The sequence below is a fragment of the Erythrolamprus reginae genome, chromosome Z (genome assembly GCF_031021105.1).
Source record: "Erythrolamprus reginae isolate rEryReg1 chromosome Z, rEryReg1.hap1, whole genome shotgun sequence".
NCBI classification, from domain to species: domain Eukaryota; kingdom Metazoa; phylum Chordata; class Lepidosauria; order Squamata; family Dipsadidae; genus Erythrolamprus; species Erythrolamprus reginae.
The window spans coordinates 93,327,193-93,351,302 of record NC_091963.1 but is presented as its reverse complement, the minus strand read 5'-3'; the positions used below and the strand labels follow the sequence as shown (position 1 = coordinate 93,351,302).

At 38.5% G+C, this 24,110-nt stretch overlaps 1 protein-coding gene across 1 annotated transcript in view; it reads left to right on the top strand.

The window, feature by feature from the left end:
• Positions 1–23,794, top strand: part of RND2 (Rho family GTPase 2) — a 29,766-nt gene extending 5,972 nt beyond the window's left edge. Inside the window, exons 3-5 of the mRNA XM_070729420.1 lie at positions 16,502–16,611; positions 17,479–17,613; positions 21,310–23,794. Coding sequence (XP_070585521.1) covers positions 16,502–16,611; positions 17,479–17,613; positions 21,310–21,558 — 494 coding nt within the window. The 3' untranslated portion in view covers positions 21,559–23,794. The remainder of the gene's footprint in view (positions 1–16,501; positions 16,612–17,478; positions 17,614–21,309) is intronic.
• The last annotated feature ends 316 nt before the right edge of the window (positions 23,795–24,110 follow it).

Genomic DNA, 24,110 nt, shown 5'->3' with positions numbered 1-24,110 from the left:
CTGGTTGGGAGGGGAAAAAGCGGGATTTTCAAACCCTGCAAGAAGTGGAACAAATGATCAAAAAAGCAGGACATCTGATCACCTTAACTTTTCCCCAACTTAATGTTTTTCCAGAAGTGTTAGGCCACAACATTTCTAACCTCCAACCTATGGAGAATGTTCTTTTACCGTCATCCTCTTCCCCATAAGGAATAGGAAGATGCACTGCTATGGTTTTTTGGCAATGATTTCATAGCTATGGTTAGCTTAAATTATGGGGCAACAAGGCATTTCATAATGGCCGTTGACTACATTGAATGTTGCTGCAAACATTTGTCACATCCAAATACCCTTCTTACACCATTTTTGCATTCCCTCCAGCCTCTCTGTCTCCATCTATGTTTTTCTGAGTCTGCAGACTGGTCAGAATATATTTTATCTGCTGCACATGTGAGACTCAAGTTGGCTCTCTGTTTCTTGTTTATAATTCATGACCATCCCAGGGCCATTTAATGTCTACTAACCTTTAGGTTCTTATAAAGGTCTATGATTGAGAGCCTGTCCTGTTGAACCATATATGAACAAACAGCGAATATAAAAATATGTTTTGGCCTAAGGTTCTGCTTAAATATTTGTGCCCTTAATGTGGAAGTTTTCCATCTCAAAATAAGCCTTGCCCACTCCACACACAGAGAGAGAGAGAGAGAGAGAGAGAGAGAGAGAGAGAGAGAGAGAGAGAGAGAGAGAGAGAGAGAGAGAGAGAGAGAGAGAGAGAGAGAGAGAGAAAGGTCACATATAGATGCAAGTCTCTGGATAATATGACTGGGACGTCAGTATTTTGCTTATATTTGCTCTTGATTGCAGTTCTGTTTTTCCATAGGCAAGCTGCTTTGGGGATTTTAGAAAATATGATAAGGGATGTTAGAGATGTTTCACTTAGCCTCTGCAGTAATATTTTGAGACCCTATATTCCAGGGTGGGCTTTTGGGAGTTCACAGGAGTTGTGGAGAACCTCTAGCTAAGATTCTGTGCAGTTTGGAAAACCCTCAAATCGCACTCCTGGTTGGCCCTGCCTAAGCCCTTCCAAGAGTCCCCATGTGGCCCATCAGTGTAGGGCATGCACGGAAGCTCAAGGGGTGCAACAAACAGGCCTACCGGAAATTTGGGGACGCCAGAAATGGGACTATTTTTGGCCCCCAGAGGACCTCCAAAATCTGGGGTGGCCATTTTTGCCCTCCTGGAGGCTGGAGAAAAGCCTCTGGAGCCTGGGGAGGGTAAAAACACCCCCACATGGTGCAGGAGGCCTACTAACCCATGCCCACCATGGCCACGCCCACCCAGCAACCAGACAGAGAACCCCTTGCTAAATTTTTTGAAGCCCATCCCTTTGCCCATCCCTTGAGAGTTGGTTGGTGCTTGAGGGCCAAAGTGTTGAGCAACATCCATGGTTTACCTTTAACAAATTAATATTGATTCACCTTGCCTCCTATTGTGCTTTCTCATATTTTCTCTATGCATTAAAATTGGAGTTTGGAAGTCACAATAATTATATCCCAAATTATGTCCTTTAAATTCTGCTGAAAAGCTTTAGAGTTCAATACATTTTTTTGCCTTGAGCTAGGATTACAGTGCCATTCATCTTGTTTCATGAAATATTCTCTCAAATCCAGTGTGGCTTAGATTTAGAAAACATTCACAACAGCCTTAGGAGATGGAAATGGTTTTTGCTAAGCTTAGTGCATATTTCAATTTCTAATCTGATTTTAAAACAGAAAGGAAAATATGATATGGTATGGCAAGTCTCTGGTCTTTTTAGGTGTGGATCCCATTGGAATATTGAGAATACATACGTATTGTAAATTCTCAAGCAAAAAGCTAATGGGCAAATCTGACTATTCACAAAATGATAGCTATGTGAAACATTACTGATTACAATCTACCAATTTAACCAGTTCTCTCTGCTATTCCCTCTCCAGCTTTTGAATCTGCTGTTCCTTATTAATCCTACTTTATTTTGCCATTTTCTGGATAGGGGATATATACAGTATCTCCAAAATACATCACTATGCTATAGCACTCATTGTTTTGCTTTCCTAAGAATTTTGGCATTCAGAGTTATCCTTGAAAATGAAGATAATGTTGTTAGCTGGTACTCTGCTTTGTAGATACCAGTTTCCCATTTCTAAAAGATTAGAGGATTTTTATTTTCAAAAAGTATGCTTTCAAAAGAATGGTGGTCAGCACAGGAGGCCTTCAGACAAAGTAAACCAACTTCCAGTGCCATATTGTGGAGCCCAGTACCACAGGCAATATCATTTGACAATCTCCACCAGAGATTATTATTTGTGTTGAATGCCATATTTTCTTCAGAATCTAAAACCTTTAGTTCCGTATGACATTATTATGAGGAGCATTAAGAGTGTATGTCCTTTATCCAAGATCAGTGCTAGTGAATATCAGAAAACTGTCTTCTAATCATGGGGTAATGTGATAACAAATAATTAAACATTCATTTGGGGTTCAGTTTATAGTAGAGAGTCACCACAGGAAATAAAAGCATACATCAAGTTAATTTATGTTGAAAATATAAATGGGACTACAAACACAATAGTGCTGGTAGAAACTGAGATATTATTTGGATGGGAATCAAAAATAAATTGATTCTTACCTCTACATCTTGACTGCAGAGGGAAGATTTATCTTGCAGTTTTGCCTACATTGTACAAACTATGAGCCTTGATGCCTCACAATAATCAGATTCACATATTGTGCTAAGGCAGTGTTTCTCAATCTTAGCAACTATAAAAGTGTCTGGACTTCAACTCTCAGGATTCCTCAGCCAGCATGCTAAAGTATAAAGTAGTTTATTATGTTGATCTAAATGTAATATATACATGACACTGATGAATAATTTATGTTAGAGCACTAACCACTGGTTGAAGATAGGTTTTTTGTTGTTTCTGTGGCTCAGTGTAATGAACAAACAAGGAAGCATGTGGTTTCATTGTTTATTCCTATGTTGTTTAATAACGGAATCTAACAAGTAATTTAAGAGTGATTTTATGCATAGACTCATTCTGACTCATTCAATAAACAATGTTTAAAACAAATTATGGTTGAGAATATAAAAAGCATGCTTTTTCAGTCTGGGATCACAACCAAGGAATAAAATAGGAAGGGCAATGATATGATATGGTCAAGGTGTCCCTGTGAAAAGGTAGTTTGGGGTTTTTCCAGAATTTTTGGTTTCCTTGAGGGGAGGGGATAAAGAGGGTGGTGTTAAGTTTCATAACAAGCTAACAAACTATAATACATGTTTCCTAGCTAAATGCAATGGTGATTTATGCCAGTGATGTATGTGTATATGCATACATACACATATGCATGTATGTAGGCATGTACTGTTACTCTCATTTCCACAATTTTTAATTTTACAAAACAGTGCATCCTAGGGCAACAATTTTTGAACTAAGATACCTCAAGTGGGTTAACTTACAGAATATGTTCAAAATCTGGGATCCATGACTTCAGTGGAGTTGAAATTTGGCAAATTTTATAAAATGGTTTATAATACAAAATGTCATGAAACATTTCCTGGACAGATGTTTGTGTTAAACAGTTCGACATGGGTTATTTTCAAGGCAAATAGATCTTTGAGTACTTCCCAACTTTTCTAATGAAGAGTATTGCACAGTGGAAGTTCTGTCCTTGCTGAAGGCATTGAAGCACCTGGTAAGAAAATATCACTGAAGCAATAAGCAGATCATTATTTTGTGTGTGTGTGCGTTTCTGTGCCTGAGTAAAAAATCAGCAGATATAATGGAGAACATGTGTGTGTTTTAATTTACCATGATGTACTGTATGAACTCAAACAATATAAAACAAACTAAAACACAGCTTCTACCCAAGAGAACTTGCATAAATATGAGCATCAGATAAATTGGAAAGAGGAAAGGCAGAGATTTAGCAGTGAGAAAATACAGTGGGACTTTGTTTCAGTAAGGTTAGGTTAGGTTGAGAACAAATAGTTTAAGTTAAAGATATAACAAAAATGAATTTTCAAGGTTTTGCATGCTGCAAGTTATAGGGACAAACTAGATACAAGTTGAATAGATAGATTCTATCAATAAAGGAGAATATTTGCAGCTCTGCATTGATATGAGGGGTCCCTGGGGTTCTCTGAGCTTTCTTGTTTTCTTGCAGACGTTTCATTACCCTAACTTGATAACAACATCAGTGCTAGTAATGAGTGGGGTTTGCTATCAGTTTATCTTTAAACTGTCTTTTAAATCTAGATACATTATCTTTTGTCCACACGCTTTGGTGTGCGTGAGTGTTTCTACCAGCAACTACTAGCTATTCAGAGAATTAGTATACTGGAAATGGTTTTTTTTTAATCTTTCTTTGATGAAAATTATTTTACTATTTATTAGCCCAGGAAGATACTAGTGGCGATGATGATGAGAGCAGAGAATAACTTTTCCTGTGCAGTGGAGAAATAATCTTGATTCACTCTCCCCGTTCTGTGTCTCTTTTTGGAAAGGAGAAAAAACAGGCATGTTAAATGTTAAATCAGGCCTTCTAAGCCTTAGTTTGGCCTACAGAGGCCTGAACTGCTGGAGGTGGTAGTTGTCTTTGACTCAGAGGATAAAGAAAAAAGGTGAATGTTATCTTTCATTTCAAGCATTTGGTATATGATTATGCAAACTTTCAAGTACTGTGGAATGTTTCCTCTGGCATCAATTGGTAATGCTATTTCCTCTACTTTAGGAGGTGGGAGAGAAAGAGATGATATTTGCATCTTTTCTCAAGCTAATACTGTAGTTTGCATTCTATTTGCAAAGAGAGTGGTATGGTTACAGTTGCCATATTTCAGTATCAAATCACTGGCTGACGGATCTTTCTTCAATTGTGTTTGAAGCATACAGCAAGCTGCTGGCTGGTAAACCATGCTAGACTTTTCTTTTCTTTGTGCTCTTCAGAGATTGGTGAAAAATTCTAGGCAGAGGGGGAAATTATTGATTTCTGCCCTCCCTCTTTTTTTTTTCTAGAGAACATATGTGGCTGTTGAAGTTGTTTGCATAAGTTTTTCTTTGAAGGATACTAAACAAAGAGGATGTGAAAGCAGAGGGGAATAATGCTGTTTTTCTCAACAGGAACAGTGATTCTGAAAAACATTTTATTGGAATCTAGCCAAGAAAGGGAATATTTTAAAAACAAAGTAAATGTTCCAATGGTATTTTTCATCCAGAAACCTAAATGCAACACTTAGTTTTAGAGAAGGAATAAGTGAGGTGTGGCTAGAGCTGTGGAGTATTTATTTATTTATAGCCCATTTATTTTAGGATAACAATCTTCCCATCAGCTTACAAACAATATAGACTGTAAATAAAATTACAGTAGATGTATTTCTCTCTCATTTCTCAAGATCAAAACTATGTTTTAAAGATAATTAGTTATGTTGCCTGTCAGATTGGAAAACTTTATTTTCAAGTGTACAGTTTTTATTCTTCGTGTTTTAGAAATTACAAAAGTTTTCAGTAGGAAAACTAAAAGAAGTGCAGATTTTAAGTAGGGGAATAAAATTGTCAACAAACATTACAACAATCTTTTTTCGTGAAATGTGCTTCTGTGCAACATGTAAGTGTAAAGAAGCCTACTGGTGCACGCTAGTTTGTTTGACTGGATTTAGCCTCCCTTCCCCACTTGATTTCTACCTGATTCTGGGCTGTTTATTTTTCTAAAAGTAATAAGCAATGTTGTCAAGTGTAGGAAAAATATATACAACCAAAGAAAGCAAGTGTAATACATCAAAAGAAAAATAATAAAGGCTCAACCTCCACCTTAGCTTCAGGACTGGGAGCAAAGCCATATTTTCAATACTTTTCTGAACAACTGCAAAGTGGGAATAGGAGCTGCACAGATGTTTTGGCAGAAATGCTATTTCAGAAGATAAGCACCGTAACAGCGAAGTGTGATTTTTAAATCTTAAAGATGACATGATTTTATTGAATGGACCTGCACATGGCCATTGTCCCTGATCTTATTGAGTGAGTTGACACCATGGGAGATAGGTAGTCTTTCAAATTATGAAGCCCATTGGTAACTTTATAGATAAATTGATCCTGGAGGCTAACTGGTAACACAAGCATCACTATTATGGGCCAATCATCATACTGCATTCTAGGGAAGCTCCGTGTTCAGCGCATTGCAGTAATCCATTTTGAATTGGCTAGAACAGAGTGATTGTTGGAAGAGCCTCCCACTCTAGGAATGGGCACAGCTGGGTCTCTTGATAGATCTGTGCAAACGTCCTTCAGCTTACATCTGTTCTTTGAGCAGAAGCTGAGAGTTCTCAATGATCCCCATATTGCATACCAGCTCAAATGGGGGAGTGCATTCCAATTTAAGACCAAAAATGAATTATTTCCAGTTCCAGGAGACACAAATAATCACAGCCACAGAGTTTGTCATGATTGAGCTGGAGGGGGAGTCTTCCTATTCAAACTTGAACAACCTCCAACCATCGACATTGACAAGATGAGGACAGCATCACCTGATGGTTGGAGTCGAGATCTACAATTGGGTATTATGTGCATACTGATGATTCTGTATGCCAGCCCAATAGATGGCCTCATCCAGCAGTTTCATATAGATGTTAAGACTTGAGACTTGAGGCATTAAGACTTGAGTCATCCCACAAATGAGGGACACATCTCCCCATCAACATTAAATGGAATATCACCAGAGGAAAGAGTTGAACCAACACAATATATTGTCCCCCATCTTCACAGTTGCTGCAGAAGGATATCATGATGTATGTTAGTAAAAGTCATTGAGAGATTAAGAAGAATAAGAATGGATGCATCCTATCCCATCGTGGCTCCACCAAAGATGATCAATAAATGCACGCAGTACTATCCTGTGCTATAATCCAATTTGAAACTTGCCAAAAACAAATTAGATAATCTACTTCCTTTGCAGCTGCTGTCTAACCATTTTAACAACCTTACTTTAAAGGAAAGATTGGAGATTGGATGATAGATGTCTAGAATTGTTGAGTCTATTGATGGTTCCTTGAAGAAAGGCTGCATTGTAGTCTCCTTCAAAGCAGGAGGAATTACATCATTCTATGGATGCAACTATAGGTTACCTCCTGGGCAAAAAGGATTCTGAATTCAAGAGACAAATAACTGGAGCATCTGATCCATTTCTGTGGGAATTAGTTTCCAATTCATTCCAGATAATCTCATAAGACCACGAGATGCCCCAGGCCTCTCAAATGGGCCTATCCAATCAGAGTCCATTTCTGAATAGATCTTATCAATCATATTTACCAGATAGTATGAATGTTCTCCACATTTCACACAATGACTCTGAAAATATTCCTGAGGTCATATCTGCCCAGCAAAGAACAAATCATCTTCAAAAAGATTGCCAGACAGATGTCCATGAATGTGATAAAGGTGGGAATTATCACAAGGCAATGCTGAATGTGATATCTTACTTGTGTTGGATTGGATTTACACGAGCAGAAACCTGATTTCTGTATTATTAGAATAGCATATTTATTCTAGCTATTCTTAGTTATTCTAAGGTCCTTATGGCATCTTTCCTCCAGTGACTTGGGGCTACATGTGTAGGACAGGCTGAGAAAGAGCTTTGTTGGCCAGGATGACACTAATTTGTTTTTTCACCGCACAATGCAACTTCCTATCATTAAGGCATTGAAAACTGGCTGGAGTTGAGCTCTTGAGTTTAGAAGAAGTTGAAATGGTGCTTTTTCCTAAGAACTAGTAAAATGAGGAAGACAAAGAAACAAGGAGACCATCTCTAGTCACAGATCAATAGTTGTCTTTCCATTTGAAAAAGTATTGGGAAGATGGATGAATCTAGATCTGTCTGCTTTAGATCCTGTTTGTGAGGTGGAGGTTAATGTAGTGCATCAAATTCAGACTACAGTACAGTATATGAAATTGTTATAAAAGACTTCTGTAGAGAAGATTTTTTCCTGTTGCCATCAAATAATTACAGTCAACATATATATGTCTCTTGCTGGTTGCATCTACCTGACCCATCAGAGGGGGAGGTTGGGAATGTTTCATGTTCTATCCCTGAGGGAGATACACCTAATGGGACCCAGAATAAGGGCCTTCTCCACGATGGCTCCCTCTCTCTGGAACATCATTTCCCCAGAGATTAGGATGACCCCCACTCAAATAATCTTAAGGAAGGCATTGAAGATTTAGTTCTGCCAGTGGGCCTGGGGAACCCAGGGCAGGATAGAGCTCATCAAAAGGGCTTGTATGATCTGCTGTTGCTGGAGAGGGGGTAGAGGTGCTTTTATTATATTATACTATATTAATTTATTTGATTCTTTTTATTGGTTTTATTGTTTTAAATATGATTTTATATTCTGTAAGCTGTCTTAAGCTGCCATGGGCAAATAAGTGACCATTCAAATTCAATAAATAAATATGTGAAAGTGGAATCTTAGAATCATAGTTCTCAGGCAAATTCTGTCTCCAAAGAAATTAAGCAGCAGCTAAAACATCTTTATTTAGAAAAGCATTTTGGATCTTTTTTAAAAAAAAATCCAAACAAGGGGAAAAAATTGCTACTGGAATTCTTTCTCATTGGAATGCCCACTTTTGGGCCATAAGCATTTAGCTTAGAGCGTGGGAATATGCAGTATCTGATAAAAAATCCACTGCATTTAGGATGGGGCAGGCATCAAGGTCATTGAAGAATACTATGGAGATTAAAGAACCATATATGTAGTTATAGGGAAAGAAGTCTGATCTTGCTTATTCTTTATTCTTAGAGAGCGATGGCTTAGAAGCTGGCATTCCGAGAAGGAGAAATGGGGAAAAGCTATAAAATAAACTAAAAACGAAGTGCAGAGTGCATGCTATCCTAAAATTTTTAAAAAGAAAAGAAAAGAATTGGATACCAGATACGCATTTTCCATTTATTTCTTGATCCTTTTTTTATCTTTGACTTCAGTTTCTGCAGCCAAAAGTTGATGTGACAAATTGACTCTCAATTAACTTTTGCTAGTGACAACCCTGCATTGTGATAGGCTATAAAAAGAAAGTGTAAGCGAAGAGTAACAATATAATTTAGACAAACATATATTAACAAGGACACTCCCTGATTGTTTTCCTCTGGGTATATGGGTATAAACAGGAGACTTCTTGCATGAAGGGTTGCCATGGCATTACTAGGAGAATCTGAGACTGATTTTTGAAGTCTGACAAACTGGCTGTGATTGATTGTGTTACAATTCATCTTCTATGAGGTCTGAGGCCTAGGGGATTCCTCTGTTGCTTTTGTTCAGTTTTTTCTCCTTGTCCCATAGGAAGGCATGCCCACCATTTTGTAGATCATGCCCCTCTAATAACCTTTTATTTCTTAGATTAATCTACTCTTTAACCCATATCAGAATTGCAGGTTTGTAGTAAAGTCACAAGTCAGGGAGCCCCAATCCCACCTCTGCTTCCCACCTCTGAAAATCTATTAATTTATTCTTGCCTTTTTGCCTGCCCAAATAAATTTTGTTGTAATCTTACTCAAAACCATTAAAAAATATCTAATTTTATGGGTGTAGTTTAGAAAAGATAGCAATTTTGACAAAATGTTCATTTGGATGGTTGCCATTCAACCTAGTATAGATAATTGTAATGTTCCCCCCATTTTTCCAAAACTTGTTGTATTAATTTCCCATAGTTGTCTTATTTGATCGAGGAACATCTTGCTGTTAGTCAAACACCTAAATATGTTTAAAAGTTTGTACATTGCAGTCCCAATATTCTCTCTAATTCTTATCCGTGTTTTAATGTTAGATTTTTCATAATCATTTTTATTTTTGTTTTATTAATTTTGAAGCCTGCTACTTCTCCATATTTCTCTATTTCCCTAAGTAAGATTTGTCCTGACTGCACTGGTCGCTAATTTGTTTCCAAACACAATTCAAAGTGTTGGTAATGATCTACAAAGCCCTACATGGCATCGGACCAGATTACTTTTGGGACCACCTTTTACCACATAAATCCCTGCGGCCGGTTAGGTCCCACAGAGTTGGCCTTCTCCAGGTCCTGTCAACCAGACAATGTTGTTTGGTGGGGCCTACAGGAAGAGCCTTCTCTGTGGGGGCGCTTACCCTCTGGAATCAGCTTCCCCCAGAGATTTGTACTGCCCTCACCCTCCTCGCTTTCCGCAAGAGCCTTAAGACTCACCTATGTCCCCAGGCTTGGGGCAATTAGACCTTGCCCCTCTGACCAATAAATGTAATGCATAGTGTGATTGTATTGTATGATGGTGTTTTACATAGGGTTTTTAGTTGTACTTTTTAATATATTAGATTTGTTCTATATGCTTGTTTTATATTTATTCTGTGAACCGCCCCAAGTCTTCAGAGAAGGGCAGCACACAAATCTAATAAATTGAATTGAATTAAATTTATTTACAACTTTCTTTTTTCTTCTTCCAATACAATCATACTTTCTTCTTTTATTTTTATCTGGCTTAATTTCCTTCTGCCTATATAATTCCTCAAAATAGTTAATTAAATCTTTTAAATTTCCTCTTCATTGTTTTGCAAATTCCCTACTTCATCCTGCAGTATCCTTCCCCTGGAGTGGGGTGGGAATGAAATTTTCCAATGCCCTTTCACTGCCCTGCCCACCAGGTCATGCTCACCATGTCATACAACACCCACCAAGCCATGCCCACAGAACCGGTAATAAAAAAAAATGGATTTCACCACTGCTGGAGACCCCTGCTTTAGGCTATGAAGAAGACTATGGATAGTGGCTAGTGAAAAGAGGGACAGAAAAGCTAAGTAGTCCAGGAGGATGATAACATTCATTTAAATTAACAGATTAAATTGGTACCAAATATGGTCTTAATTCAAACATTGTAATAAGACTGGGTACTGGGCTTTCATATATCAGAACTTGCTTACTGGTTTTGTTATAGCATTATTAGCAAGGGGCTCTCTGCCTGATTGCTGGGTGAGCATGGACATAGTGGGTGTGGCCGATACAAAATCCAAAGGCATTGTTGCAAATAGTTATATCTGAACCTTCAAACCCCCCCCCCCCCAATTGCCTAGCTTCCTACCATGTTTTAAATGAAAACTACCTTGACAAATAAATTATTAAATAAGAGCGTGGCAAATACCAGTGGTTATGTTTGCAGTTACATTACTGTCTTCTATAGCCATCGGAAAACCCAATATACATGACCTAAGCTGCCTAAAATTTAATGGGAGATGCATAGTTCTATTCCTTTTTAAATTATATTATTCTAGCATGTGAAAGAGGAACACATTTGCTCCCTAATTTTCAAAAAACAAGGATTAGTCTTTTTTTTTTAAGTGAAAAATTCTGATTTTTATTTGCAGTTGTAACTTAGCCAAAGAAATGTTTGTTTCTCTTGAGGGGAACAATGTTCTATTTATTTATTTATTTATTTATTACTTAGATTTGTATGCCGCCCCTCTCCGAAGACTCGGGGCGGCTATTGATGAAGGGGTGTTAAGCAGCCTTGATCAAAACATTTATGTTGGAAAGCAAAGTTTATAAATACCTGGTACTGTACTTTTTATTTCAGGACAGCTCATGAAGATTTATGATTGTTTAATATTGAAGTACTGTAATTGGGAATTAATAATTCAGATTTGAAGACTATTATCATTTTATTTTTGGAGGACATATTGGCTGGTTCATTCCTAATGTCACTATATTAAAAACATAAGATTTTGGCCGGGAATTTGACCAAATAGAAGGCATAAGTACTTTAATGCAAAAAGGCTGAATAGAAATTATGGATATATTCAGAATTCTTGGGTTCTCTAGAAGCATTGCAATTCATTCTCAGAATATCTAAGAATCCATTTCAAGATAGAATAATTTCTAAGCTTTCTTTCTGTAGGTATTGTGATGGCTTATAGCATTTTTGTTTCACCTGGTATATATCCGGTATACCCAGTAAGAGGAAGGATCAGTACTGGTTTTATTTTTTAGATGATGAAGGAGGCTTTGTGAAGTAAAAACCAATATTAAATCATTCTATCTAATCCTAACTGTTAGATATTAACAACAATGGACTCACATTCAAGCAACTCTCTTTATTAAGAACATGAAAAACGTAACTCAACTCCGCCACTCCTGGGCAGACCCATTTATAATTCCTGCTTGCTAACCTCCTTAATTACCAGGCTAACCAATCATGGTTTGCCTCCCATTAACTCTTTCACTCTGTTGCCCCAGCTGATCAATACACAACACTAACTCTTTACTCCTGCCAAATTTATATTTTGTATGAAATTTCACTTTAACACCCTTGTTTTCAGAAGCATTGCTATGGACTATTTGATGTAATTTGTGCATTCTCTTTTCTTGTGGTTGCAGTGTGAAAAGAAGGGCCTTAAATGATTTGTTTCTTGTAATCTGTTTTATCCAGCAACATCCTATATCTTATAGATGCTATACAGCCAAAACAGTTGTTTGACAAAGGTACAAATTTTAAGAAATCCATTGTAACTATAAAATAATAAAATGTAAAAGATTGTGCAAAAATATCATATTTACATAGCGTCAGGACAAATAAGAAGTCTTAGCATGAAAAAGATTTTAATTTTAGCAACATCTACTCTTAAAATTATTTAATTTTAAGACTTTTATGAAGATTTTCAGTCATCCAGGCCATGGTTGTCCCAAAAATGCCCCCACCCAAAATCCAACTGGCCTTTCTTTTTTCTCTCTTGAGAATATTTCACTTCTCATCCAAGAAGCTTCTTTAGCTTTAATTTTAAAACATCATATTTACCTGGACAATTCTGACTTGGGATGACCTCAAGCCTTGTCTTATCCCATATTTTTATTTTTTAAAGTATAATTGTTTTGGGGAGGAAAATCAATAGTGTCAGTTTGCTTTTTGGTGCAATTGTTATTGGAAAAAGTACAAGTAGGGTGAAAATATTGCTTCTATCTTAATCTTGGTCACTTTCACGATCTCTGTTTGGGGATTGCAATTCAGCCACAAAACAAATGCATGTGGGTTGCATAGGTCAAGATATCACCCTCTCATTTGCACTCTGAATTTTGAAGCTGTTCCATGTGTCATGATTCCCGGTTTTGCCAAATATTTGACTCCATCTGTTAATGACATCTGGTTCCACCTGCCATTAGCTGCCATACTAATGCTGTTAGACATCTGCCATCACTGACTGCTACCACATCTGCCATCACTGACTGACCTCATCTGTGAAAGTAGAGACCCATTTGAGTAAAGCTTTTAATGGCTCTCTCTAAATACTGATCTTGGTTTGTTGCAGTGATTACATCTGAGGTGAATACATAGGGCCTTCAAATATGTGTGACTCCCTCTCTTATTTTTCTCTGAAGTCATTTGTTCCCTACTGTGCCCCAGTCTTCCTAATCGAATCCCTCACAAGTGGATGGTGGAATTATACATGGTGAATTTACTAGATCTTTTAATTAGATTGGGGAGGGTCTTTTTTTGCTCCCCCTTCCCATGATAGCTTCAGGAAAATTCAGCTGGCCGTATTTCTTTAGATAGTGCGGAGGCTTTTCTTATGCTTCCATTTAATGTTCTAGGCCAGGGGTTTCCAACCTTGGTAACTTTAAGACTTGTGGACTTGCTGACCCCTCGCATCCTGGACATTAACTGTTTCAACTCCTATCCTCAAAATGTCACTACAGAGCACTGCACACCAAGACAACTAGACACAAGAACAGTTTTTTCCCCAGAATGCCATCTCTCCGCTAAACAAATAATTCCCTCAACACTGACAAACTATTTACTAACTCAGCACTATTATTTTTTTAAATTTTTAAATAAGTTTTTATTCACAAATAGAAAAACAATACAATTCAAAAAGAATAGTAAACGACTATTACACACATGTAATTAAGAGAAAGAAAAGAAAGGGTAGGGAGAAGGAAAAAAAGGAAAAACCTAGCAAAAGAAAAGAAAGAGAATTTTAAGATTTAAGATTTTTATTAATATTGTTTCTTCATTGCTTATTTGACCCCTATGACAATCATTAATTGTGGTACCTCATGATTCTTGACAAATATATATTTTCTTTTATGTATACTGAGAGCATCTGCACCAAAGACAAATTCCTTCTGTGTCCAATCACACTTGGGCAATAAAGAATTTCTATTCTATTTTATTCTATTCTATTCTATTCTATTCTATTCAACTTCCAGAATTCCTCAGCTAGCTTTGCTTTAAGACTTTATAAGTCTTAAAGTTGCCAAGGTTGGAGACCCCTGTTCTAGGCTGCATCTGAGAGGAATATGCAGTTTGTATTGTTGTTGGGTTGCATCTCGGTGGATTACATAATTGCAGTCAGTTAATTTATGACCCTGCCGCCAGTATTTCTCCTGTACAGTATGCTGAAGGGAAAGTGATGAATCCATTTTGAGCTCTTTTTCTAAACAGACAGGCTGCTTTTTTTACTGTCATCCAGTCGATGGACACTATAAATTACTTACATAACACTTGGAATTTGAAGAGCATTTAATAATTTTTTATCAATACCTTCACAACCCTATCAAACTGACTGAAACAAAATTGCTCTTATCTAAGCCCCTAGCATGCTGATTGGAAGGAAATGAGAAGCTAGGAAGAAGTACAAAGTAACCCAGCAAATAAAGGAATTTAAGAGGCTTCCCAGCTTCATTCCTCGTCATAAGCTTGGCAGTTTTCAAGACCTTTCCCCTCAAAAATCCTATTTGTCTGCTTTCCTTTTCTTTCTATAATAATCTTTTTAAGAACCTGGGCAGGAAGCGAAAAGGGCTACTTTTCATTCAAGAGGATATATAAAAATCTGGATCTTGTTGCCTTTTTCTTGAGTGTTTTGGCATTTCTACTACCAACTAGATTGCTAATATTTTAGCTAATGGTGCTAAATGGTGCTGGAGTTTGGTACAGTGATGAAGTCACCAGGCCAGAAACTGAGAAATACTTGAGTTTTAATCCTGCAAAAGCAGCTGGGTAACCTTGAGCCACTCTATCTCAGCCCTAGGAAGCAGACAGTGACAAACCACTTCTGAAATCTTCCCAAGAAAACTTCTGGAACTAGTCTACACAGACATCAAGAGTCAAATGCTGACTTGAAGGCATGTGCCTTCCCCACCACCACTGATGCTAAAGTTGCCAAACTCATATTCCCGAATATAGTGCTCTCAACTTAAAATCCTGATTACAGCACCAAAATTGCTTTGGTCTCACTGATGGATGATCTCTGTGGGTCCGGGATAGAGGATATTCCTCTATCCTGGTGCTTCTTCACCTCTCAGCGCTTTTGATACCATCGAGCATGGAATCCTTCTGCACCGACTAGAGGGGTTGGGAGTGTGAGGCACTGTTTTACACCCCTCCTTTGCAGAAATTGCTGGGTGAGATCCTCCAATGACATGGGGTGAGCTTGCATTTGTACACTGATGACCCTCAGCTGTAAATTTCCACCCCGTGTCAATTCAGCGAAGCAGTGGAAGTGATGTGCTGGTGCCTGGAGGCTGTGAGGGTGTGGATGGGTTCAATAGACTCAAGCTTAACCCCAACAAGATGGAGTGGCTGTGGTTTTGGCCTCCAGGGGACAAGTCCATCTGTCCTTCCATTACTCTGGTATGGTTACCACTATACAGCCCTACATGGCTTAGGACCAGATTATTTACCGGACTGTCTTCTGCCTCACATGTCCCAGCAACCAATTAGATTGCACAGAATTGGCCTTCTCCGAGTCTCATTGGCCAAGCAATGCCAGCTGGTGGGACCGCGGGGAAAGGCCTTCTCTGTTGTGACTCCAGCCCTTTGGAACTAACCGCCCCCCCATAGTTTCGTATCACCCTGACCCTCCTGGCCTTCCAAAAGGCAGATCTGGGCTTGTTGGGTGATGACATTCTGCTCCGGCCAGTAGTGTGAATGATTGAAGGTTATATGCTTGTTTTATATTGTGTTCTTAATTTTGTTTTCATTTTTTATTGTTGTATGCTATTCTGGGGGGTTTAATTCTTGCATTTACCTTACTGTTGTACGCCGCCCTGAGTCTGTCAGGAATGAGGTGGCTTATAAATTTGAAAAATAAAAAATAAAATCCATATTTTGATACATAATGGCCACAACTGTGTTTTGCATGTATTTATTTCCAATTTTGACTGAGGGAGCAACCTAGAAGGAAAGAGAAACAGCTGGAGCTGAAGATAGAATAAAAGGAAATGTAGACAAAATTGACAGCAAAGGAAGAGATGGGGATGGGGAAGAAGGCAGGCAAGGGAGATCAGAATATGAATGAGTGCAAACAGGGATGGGGAGAGAGAGGGTGTGATATTTCTAGTCCTGCCTTTTCTGGCACATGATTCATGGAACTTTTAAGAAAATGTGATGTTCAGGCTGAAAGAAATCCCCACCCTATCTGCTGTACAATATACAAACATCATATTTAGCCATATAATTAAGTTAAAATTGTGTCTTTCTCATGCAGGCTCAACATACTATGACAATGTCCGCCCCCTTGCCTATCCAGATTCAGATGCTGTTCTTATCTGTTTTGACATTAGCCGCCCTGAAACTCTGGACAGTGTCCTTAAAAAGGTGAGGTTGCTAAAATTGCTCCTAAAGTGGAATATGAAGATGTGATGGTAAAGCTAAGAAGAGCTCTTCTTATTTTGGGAAAATAGGTTTGTCTAATTGCCTGCAGACAAAGAAGAGCTCTCCTTTAAAATTGCAATTGCATCACTATTGTTTAAAAATAGTCTACTGCTGGGAATCTTGAAGCTCAATTAAAGCAAAGCACAATAAAATAAGTTATGGGTTCCCTTAGTTTTTTTAAAAAAACAAGGGAAATAGCACATCTTTATCTACCCTGTACTTTAATTTAGGAAAATATCCTCAGTTTTTGCACATGTTGACAACTTTTATCTTTCTCATGACCGGAATGGTGGTTCTCTATATCAAATACAGATAATCCTTATAGCCACTCATTTAGTGACCCTTACCAAAGTTACAACAGCACTGAAAAAAGTAAGTTACAACTGGTCCTGACACAACATCCCCTTAGTCATGTGATTAGAATTCTGGCACTTGGCACATGGCTGCAGTGTCCCAGGGCCAAGTGATTGCCATTTGTGAACTTCCCAACCACTTTCTGACAAGCCATGTTAGTGGTGGAAGCCAAATATTCTTGACTGAACCCTTCACTTAATGGCAATGATTTGTTTAAGAACAATGGCAAATAGATGTGATTCATTTAACAATAGCCTTGTTCAGCAATGGAAATTCTGATCTCAGTTGTGATCATACATTGAGGACTATGTGTGTACAGCATCTCGCATCATAGAAATGATTATTGGTTGCATTGTGCTTGTAAAAAGGCATGAGATGGGATAATTGAGCCAATGGCCTTGCCTAATGATATTAAATCATTTTTCATTTAATTCCTTATATTTTTCTCTCTTATAGTGGCAGGGAGAGACACAAGAATTCTGCCCTGGTGCCAAAATAGTTTTGGTGGGCTGCAAACTGGACATGCGCACAGACTTGAACACTTTACGGGAACTCTCCAAACAGCGCCTTATCCCTGTTACACATGAGCAGGTGTTTATTTTGACTTTAATTAAAGTATGGGTTAGACTTGGTTAAGGTTCAATTTGTTGCCATGGGAGGAAGGGAGAACTGATATCTCAATGTAGAGATGTAGAAATCACAGACACAGACACATGGTTTCTAGAATGCTTTGTCCATGTTGGAAAAATCTCTCTGGGCGGAGCAAAGCTGTCTCATGTTGAGAAGCAAGCTCTCTCTCTCTCTGGGATCATGCTGTGTTATTCTTTTATAACCAGTTTCTTGTGTGTACAATTATAAAACATTGTTAACTTAACCTAGTTACAGTGTATATGATTAATATGTGACATATAGCATACAGACAAATCCTGTCAGGGTACAAAGATAGCTAAATAAACAGGAGAGCATCTTAATTAACCAGACAAACAGAAGGACTTCAATTACCTAAAGTCAACATAAACTTTAACAATTATTTCCTTAAACTTAATCAAGAGGGGTGAGTTGTTTCTGTCCAGCACTTAGCTTCTTTAATCCAATCATGTTTGGTTTGACCTTTGCTAGAGCTGAATAAGCATGTAACTTTTTCCCTTAAATATATAGAGTCTATGGAGAGAGGCGGCATACAAATCTAATAAATAAATAAATAAATAGAGAGTATAATTTTTATGCTTCAAATAATTCAGAATAATGAAATGCTTTATTCGCAATATATGTGTGCATATCACTGCAATAATTGATAATAACCTACATCTCCATGCACATACATGGCAGGAAGTTTTGGACTTAACCTGGGCCAATTCTCATAGTAGCCACGTACGTTTGCTTGCATAGTAGCCACGTAAGATTAATTAGGCTGACTCAAGAGGTCAGATCATTGTCGTGGTATTCCTATGGAACAACTTTACATGAAAGACTTGCCAAGCATTATTTCCCCCCCCTAACTAAATAGTAATAATACAGGTAGCCCTTGACTTACAAGAGTTTGTTTAGTGACTGTTCAAAGTTACAGTGGCACTGAATAAAGTGACTTATGATCATTTTTAATAGTTGCAACCTTAGCAGCATCTTCATGGTCATGTGATCAAAATTCAGATGCTTGGCATCTGGTTCACGTTTATGATAGTCGCAGGGGCCCTGGGGTCATGTGATCACCCTTTGTGACCTTCTGACAAGCAAAGTCAGTGAGAAAGCCAGATTCACTTAACAACAGGATTACTAATTTACCAACTTCAGTGATTCACCTAACAACTGATAAGACATGTAACATGGAGCAAAACTCACTTAACAAATGTCTCACTTAAGAACAGAAATGTTGGGCTCAATTGCGGCCTGTAATTTGGGCAGCCTAATCTTGCTTTAAACCATAGATTTAATTGATGCTGGGTTTTCATCCATGTTTTTTTTTACAGTTCTGATTTGACTCCATATTTGGATTTAGATTTCATAGAAACATAGAAGACTGATGGCAGAAAAAGACCTCATGGTCCATCTAGTCTGCCTTTATACTATTTCCTGTATTTTATCTTAGGATAGATATATGTTTATCCCAGGCATGTTTAAATTCAGTTACCGTGGATTTACCAACCATGTCTGTTGGAAGTTTGTTCCAAGGATCTACAACTCTTTCAGTATAATAATATTTTCTCATGTTGCTTTTGATCTTTCCCCCAACTAACTTAAGATTGTGTCTGTTTCTATTATTATTATTATTATTATTATTATTATTATTATTATTATTATTGTGCGTATTTCTATTACTTTAGTACTTAAGTGCTTCCATTTTAATTGGGTCCCTTCCCTTTCCCTTTCCCTCTTATCTTGAGGGGCTTTTAAAACTTCTAAATGCATTATTAAATATATTGAATTATAATAAAGCTCAGAATGGCAAAATCCCTCAGTGTGGGAGCTTGCAGGGTTGAGCCCTAGTACCATCTTTTAAAGAGACACCAGCAGTTGCGAGTTGCACCTAGATCCTACCTCATGCTTACTTTGCTAAAATAAACATGAGGCAAGGTACATCAGCTATAGGCATATGAAGAGGAAAAGAACAAGTCCTTTTGTGTCTTAATGATTTACATACCTGTGTGCAGTGTAACAGAATTTGGACAAACTATGCTAATGCCAAAATGATATGTGTGTGATTATATAATTATGCAAATGTAACAATTAAGTACAGGTAGCCCTTGATTTATAACCAAAACGGTGTCTTGAATTGCATTTATATTTATCAGTTGTGCCACTGTTAAGTAAGTCATCATATGACTATGCCCAATTTTACTACCTTTTTTGCAATTGTTAATAATAACAACAATAATAACAAACGAATTGGAAGGGACCTTGGAGGTCTTCTAGTCCAACCCTCTGCTTATACAAGAAACCCTACATCACTTCAGACACATGGTTATCAAACATCTTCTTTAAAACTTCCAGTGTTGGAGTATTCATGACTTTGGAGGCACCTTATCCCGCTGATCAATTATACTAACTGTCAAGCAATTTCTTCTTAGTTCTAAGTTCTTCTCTCCTTGTTTTGTTTCCACCCATTGGTTCTTGTTCTACTCTCAGCTGCTTAAGGGAATGCAGATGTCATAAGGGAATGTTATAGTTATTAGATAAACCTATTGTACTCAATGGGTATTTCTTGTCAGAAACCAGAAATAAAAACAGGTTTTTGGCCAATTACATTGTAAATCACGATCACATGATTGCAGGATGCTGCAAAGAGCCATAAATGTGGGCCAATTGCTAAACACCTAAAATGTGATCACCTGACTGCAGCTGTCAGTATCTTTTTTGGACCTGTGGACTGGCTGTCCTTTGAGAACCACCTGTATTTGCATATGACGTCTAACAATCTAGCTGACCTTAGCTGTGATGTTTGCATGAAATCATGCTCTTCTTGGGCCTCCCCACAGATGTCTATGCACATGTATATTCTGATTACATTTTCCATTCCCTTTTATGCCACATACACAAAATTGCTTTTCAACAGTAAGTAACAGCCTAAAGAACGGATCCACTCTGAGGCAAGCAGATGCCCAGGCTAAAAACTACTAATAAGAAAAAATACCTCTTCCCAGCTGAGGCAGCTTTAATTTTAGATGAGCTGGTATGTTCCCCGGGTTTCTCTTAATGCCTTTTAAAGCCAGGCTGCAATCTGCCTTGTCCCATCTATGCAGATGAGCAAAGCCCAGTGTGCATTCAAATGCTTCCTGAAATAAGTGATGCAAAAAGGAAAGAGGAGAAACAATACCCAGATATGAGCCCCAGCAGAATTAAGTTCCAGGGCTAGGGCTTCCTTTGCTGCTATTCCCACCAGAAGAATCTTCTGCTCCATATCCCAGTTGCAACCTTCCAAAAGGAGAAGCTGGGCTGGCTTGGTTTTAACCTTGTTTCCCACCTTGGCATCCATAGATTTAAGCACCTTTCGCACCCTCCCTTTTAAACACAGTCCCTCTCGCTCCATTTTTAAAAAGACACTCCTGTATCACTTCCTTCCAGGAAAAGTACTAAAATTAATTAAAAGCTGTGATTTAAAAGAAACACATGGAGTAACAGTGTCTGGGGAAGTGTTAGGTACTTGCCAGAATGTGACGGGGGAGGAAAAGGGAGGTGGCTGAACGCAATAAGCAATTACCAGACTAGGTTTGGGGGTGGTGGGGTGGGGAAGAAAGCCAATGGCTGTGGGTGAATTCTGGCATAATGCAACAATGTGTTTTCTCCTTACAGGGAAGCATGCTGGCCCGGCAGTTGGGTGCCGTGGCATATGTAGAATGCTCTTCCAAGGTGTCAGAGAATAGTGTGCGGGATGTTTTCCATGTGACCACACTGGCCTCAATCAATCGGGTGCATAAACACCTCAAACGCAGCAACTCAAAGCGAGGACTGAAGCGGATTGCACAGATGCCTGGACGGACGGATTTATTGACTGACTCTGAGATTCGCAAAGACCGGGCCAAGAGCTGCTCGGTGATGTGAGGGTAGCCACAACTTCAGAGGGGCTGAAATATAGCACTGCCTGTCCATATCACTTTGTGTAGTAACTGGGAATGGAAGATCTCTGCATTGAGGGCCCCATTCACCAGGATGTAGGTCAGAACAAACTAAGGCCTGTCTGGAAGCTGAGTTGGGAGGGAGCTGCCTGAAACTGCAAATGCTCAGCGTAGTGCAAAAGCATCTAGATGACCCACAGTTGCACAAAACACACACACAAAAATGCTCAGGTAGTAGACATCTTCCAAAGAAAGGAACACTCCCCTGTAAGAAGTACTGGGGACGATATAAACTTCAAATCTTCTTAAAGAGTTATTATTTCACAATTAGTTTCAAATGTGTAGATGTCCAGACATCCCAAATGTCTGGTGCTTTTGGTTGCTGTGGGGTGTGTCAGTCCACGCCTATGGCACGTGTACACATGTAAATATGTGCTTGTGCTTGAGGGCAGTCATGGAATAAAAGAATTACAGAAGAGTCAGAGGAAATGGGGGTCATTTTAGATGAAAAATGGGATCAATAAGACCCGGGGGGTGGGGTGAGGGTGAGAGGGCTGAAAGTTTTGGGCAACTAAATAGCTCCCGGGGCACTTGACATTCTGGAGCAACTGGCAGGTCATTTTGTCCCAAAGATGCTTTTTCAAAGGGCTTCATTTTTCTTTGAAGATGTTTCACATCGGATCCAAGAAGCTTCTTCTGTTCTGACTGAATGATGGAAAATGGAAGGATTTATTCCTTGCAGTCATCATGACATAAAGATATTGTGCCATGAGGACTGCAGTCATTCTCTACCATACAGTCAGAACTGAAGAAGCTTCTTGGATGAGATGTGAAACGTCTTCAAAGCAAAAGCAAAGAAAGTCCAGTTGCATTTTTAAAAAAGCATCTTTGAGACTATCATGACCTGGGTGACTCCACAGATATTTTACAGGTCATCTCACTACTTGGCAAATTTATGGAAGAGACATCACTACTAGAGATAATCAGCAAGAAAGTAGCTCTTTTGGAAGAGATAGTTTTCATTATTTCTACCAAGGGTGAAGGCTGAAAAGCTCAAAAAATTTGTCCACTGGAACCTTTGTTTTCAATAACAGCCAATGTGGTCTTCACTTGTCTTGTATGACACCTACAAGTCCTTTTTGCCTACAAATTTTGGGAGACTAGGTAGTCTGCCATGACCATGGCTGCATCATACTCAAGAACCAGTTCTTCTTGGCCCCCATTTCTGTTTCGTGATCTCCTTTCATGTGGCAAAGATGCAGAGGGATAGGATTGAAGGAATACTTTTTACTCTTAGAAAGGAGGGAAAAAGAATAGCTGACAGGTAGTAAAATTTCTCTTATCGTTGTAAATCAAATATTGGGAAAGCATTGCTGCTTCATCTTTTGATTTGGGTTGCATTTCTTTGAGGTGGGTGTTGTAACTGTAGAGGGATAAAATATCTCAAATTGTTGGTAACTGAATTCTCATTATGTTGCTTTGGGACACCAAAACGCAAAACACAAGTTGGGAGCAGATCCATAAGAATTCCTTGGGCAAGCGGGATTGAATGTGACAGAGTTTATGTCTATGTAGAGAACAACACAAAGTACTCTAGACTGCATTAAAGACCCTGCCAATCAGTTGCGCCAAATCAATGGAGCAAAATAAGAGCTGCTGATTCAGCGTAGAAGAAATAGAGTAAGCTCAACCCACATCATAGGGCTGTATTTGTGGAGGAAATGAGTAGCCATATATGCTGCCTTGAGCTTCTTAACAAAAAGTCAGGATAGAAATTTAATACAGGTTGCATGGAATATTTTTTTGCTCAGTTAGAAAAATTGCCTACAGAGAGCTTGATCCTTGTCTAATGTATCGACAAAGGCAGAACAGGAAAGGAAGATGACCATTCTGTAGACTAGAGGTAGCCTTGCTCAGTCAGAAACCGGTCGCTTTCTGTATTACACCTACTGCAGTAATTATTCAGCTGGTCCTAAGGACTCAGGTAAAGGCCTGATGCACCCAGAGCAGAGATTTTTAAACTGTTTTTTATTACATGAGAGTGGAGGAAATTCAAACTTCAGGCTTTCATAATTATTTCAATATTTAATGGCTCCTTGGTTTCCAGTGTGATGCTAATGTGGCTGCAGATACCTTTCTTGGTGCTCTGTGAACTATTGGCTCCTAGAATCTAATTTTTAAAAGATTCTTGAATTAAAAATAAATGGTATGGAGCAGGACAATAGCAGCTAGCCTCATCTTTATTCCAAATACAGTGATACCTCGTCTTATGAACTTAATTGGTTTCGGGACGAGGTTTGTAAGGTGAAAAGTTTGTAAGATGAAACAATGTTTCCCATAGGAATCAATGGAAAAACGATTAATGTGTGCAAGCCCAAAACTCACCCCTTTTGCCAGCCGAAGCGCCCGTTTTTGCACTGCTGGGATTTCCCTGAGGCTCCCCTCCATGGGAAACCCCACCTCCGGACTTCCATGTTTTTGAGATGCTGCAGGGGAATCCCAGCCGTGCAAAAATGGGTGCTTCGCTGGCAACGGAAG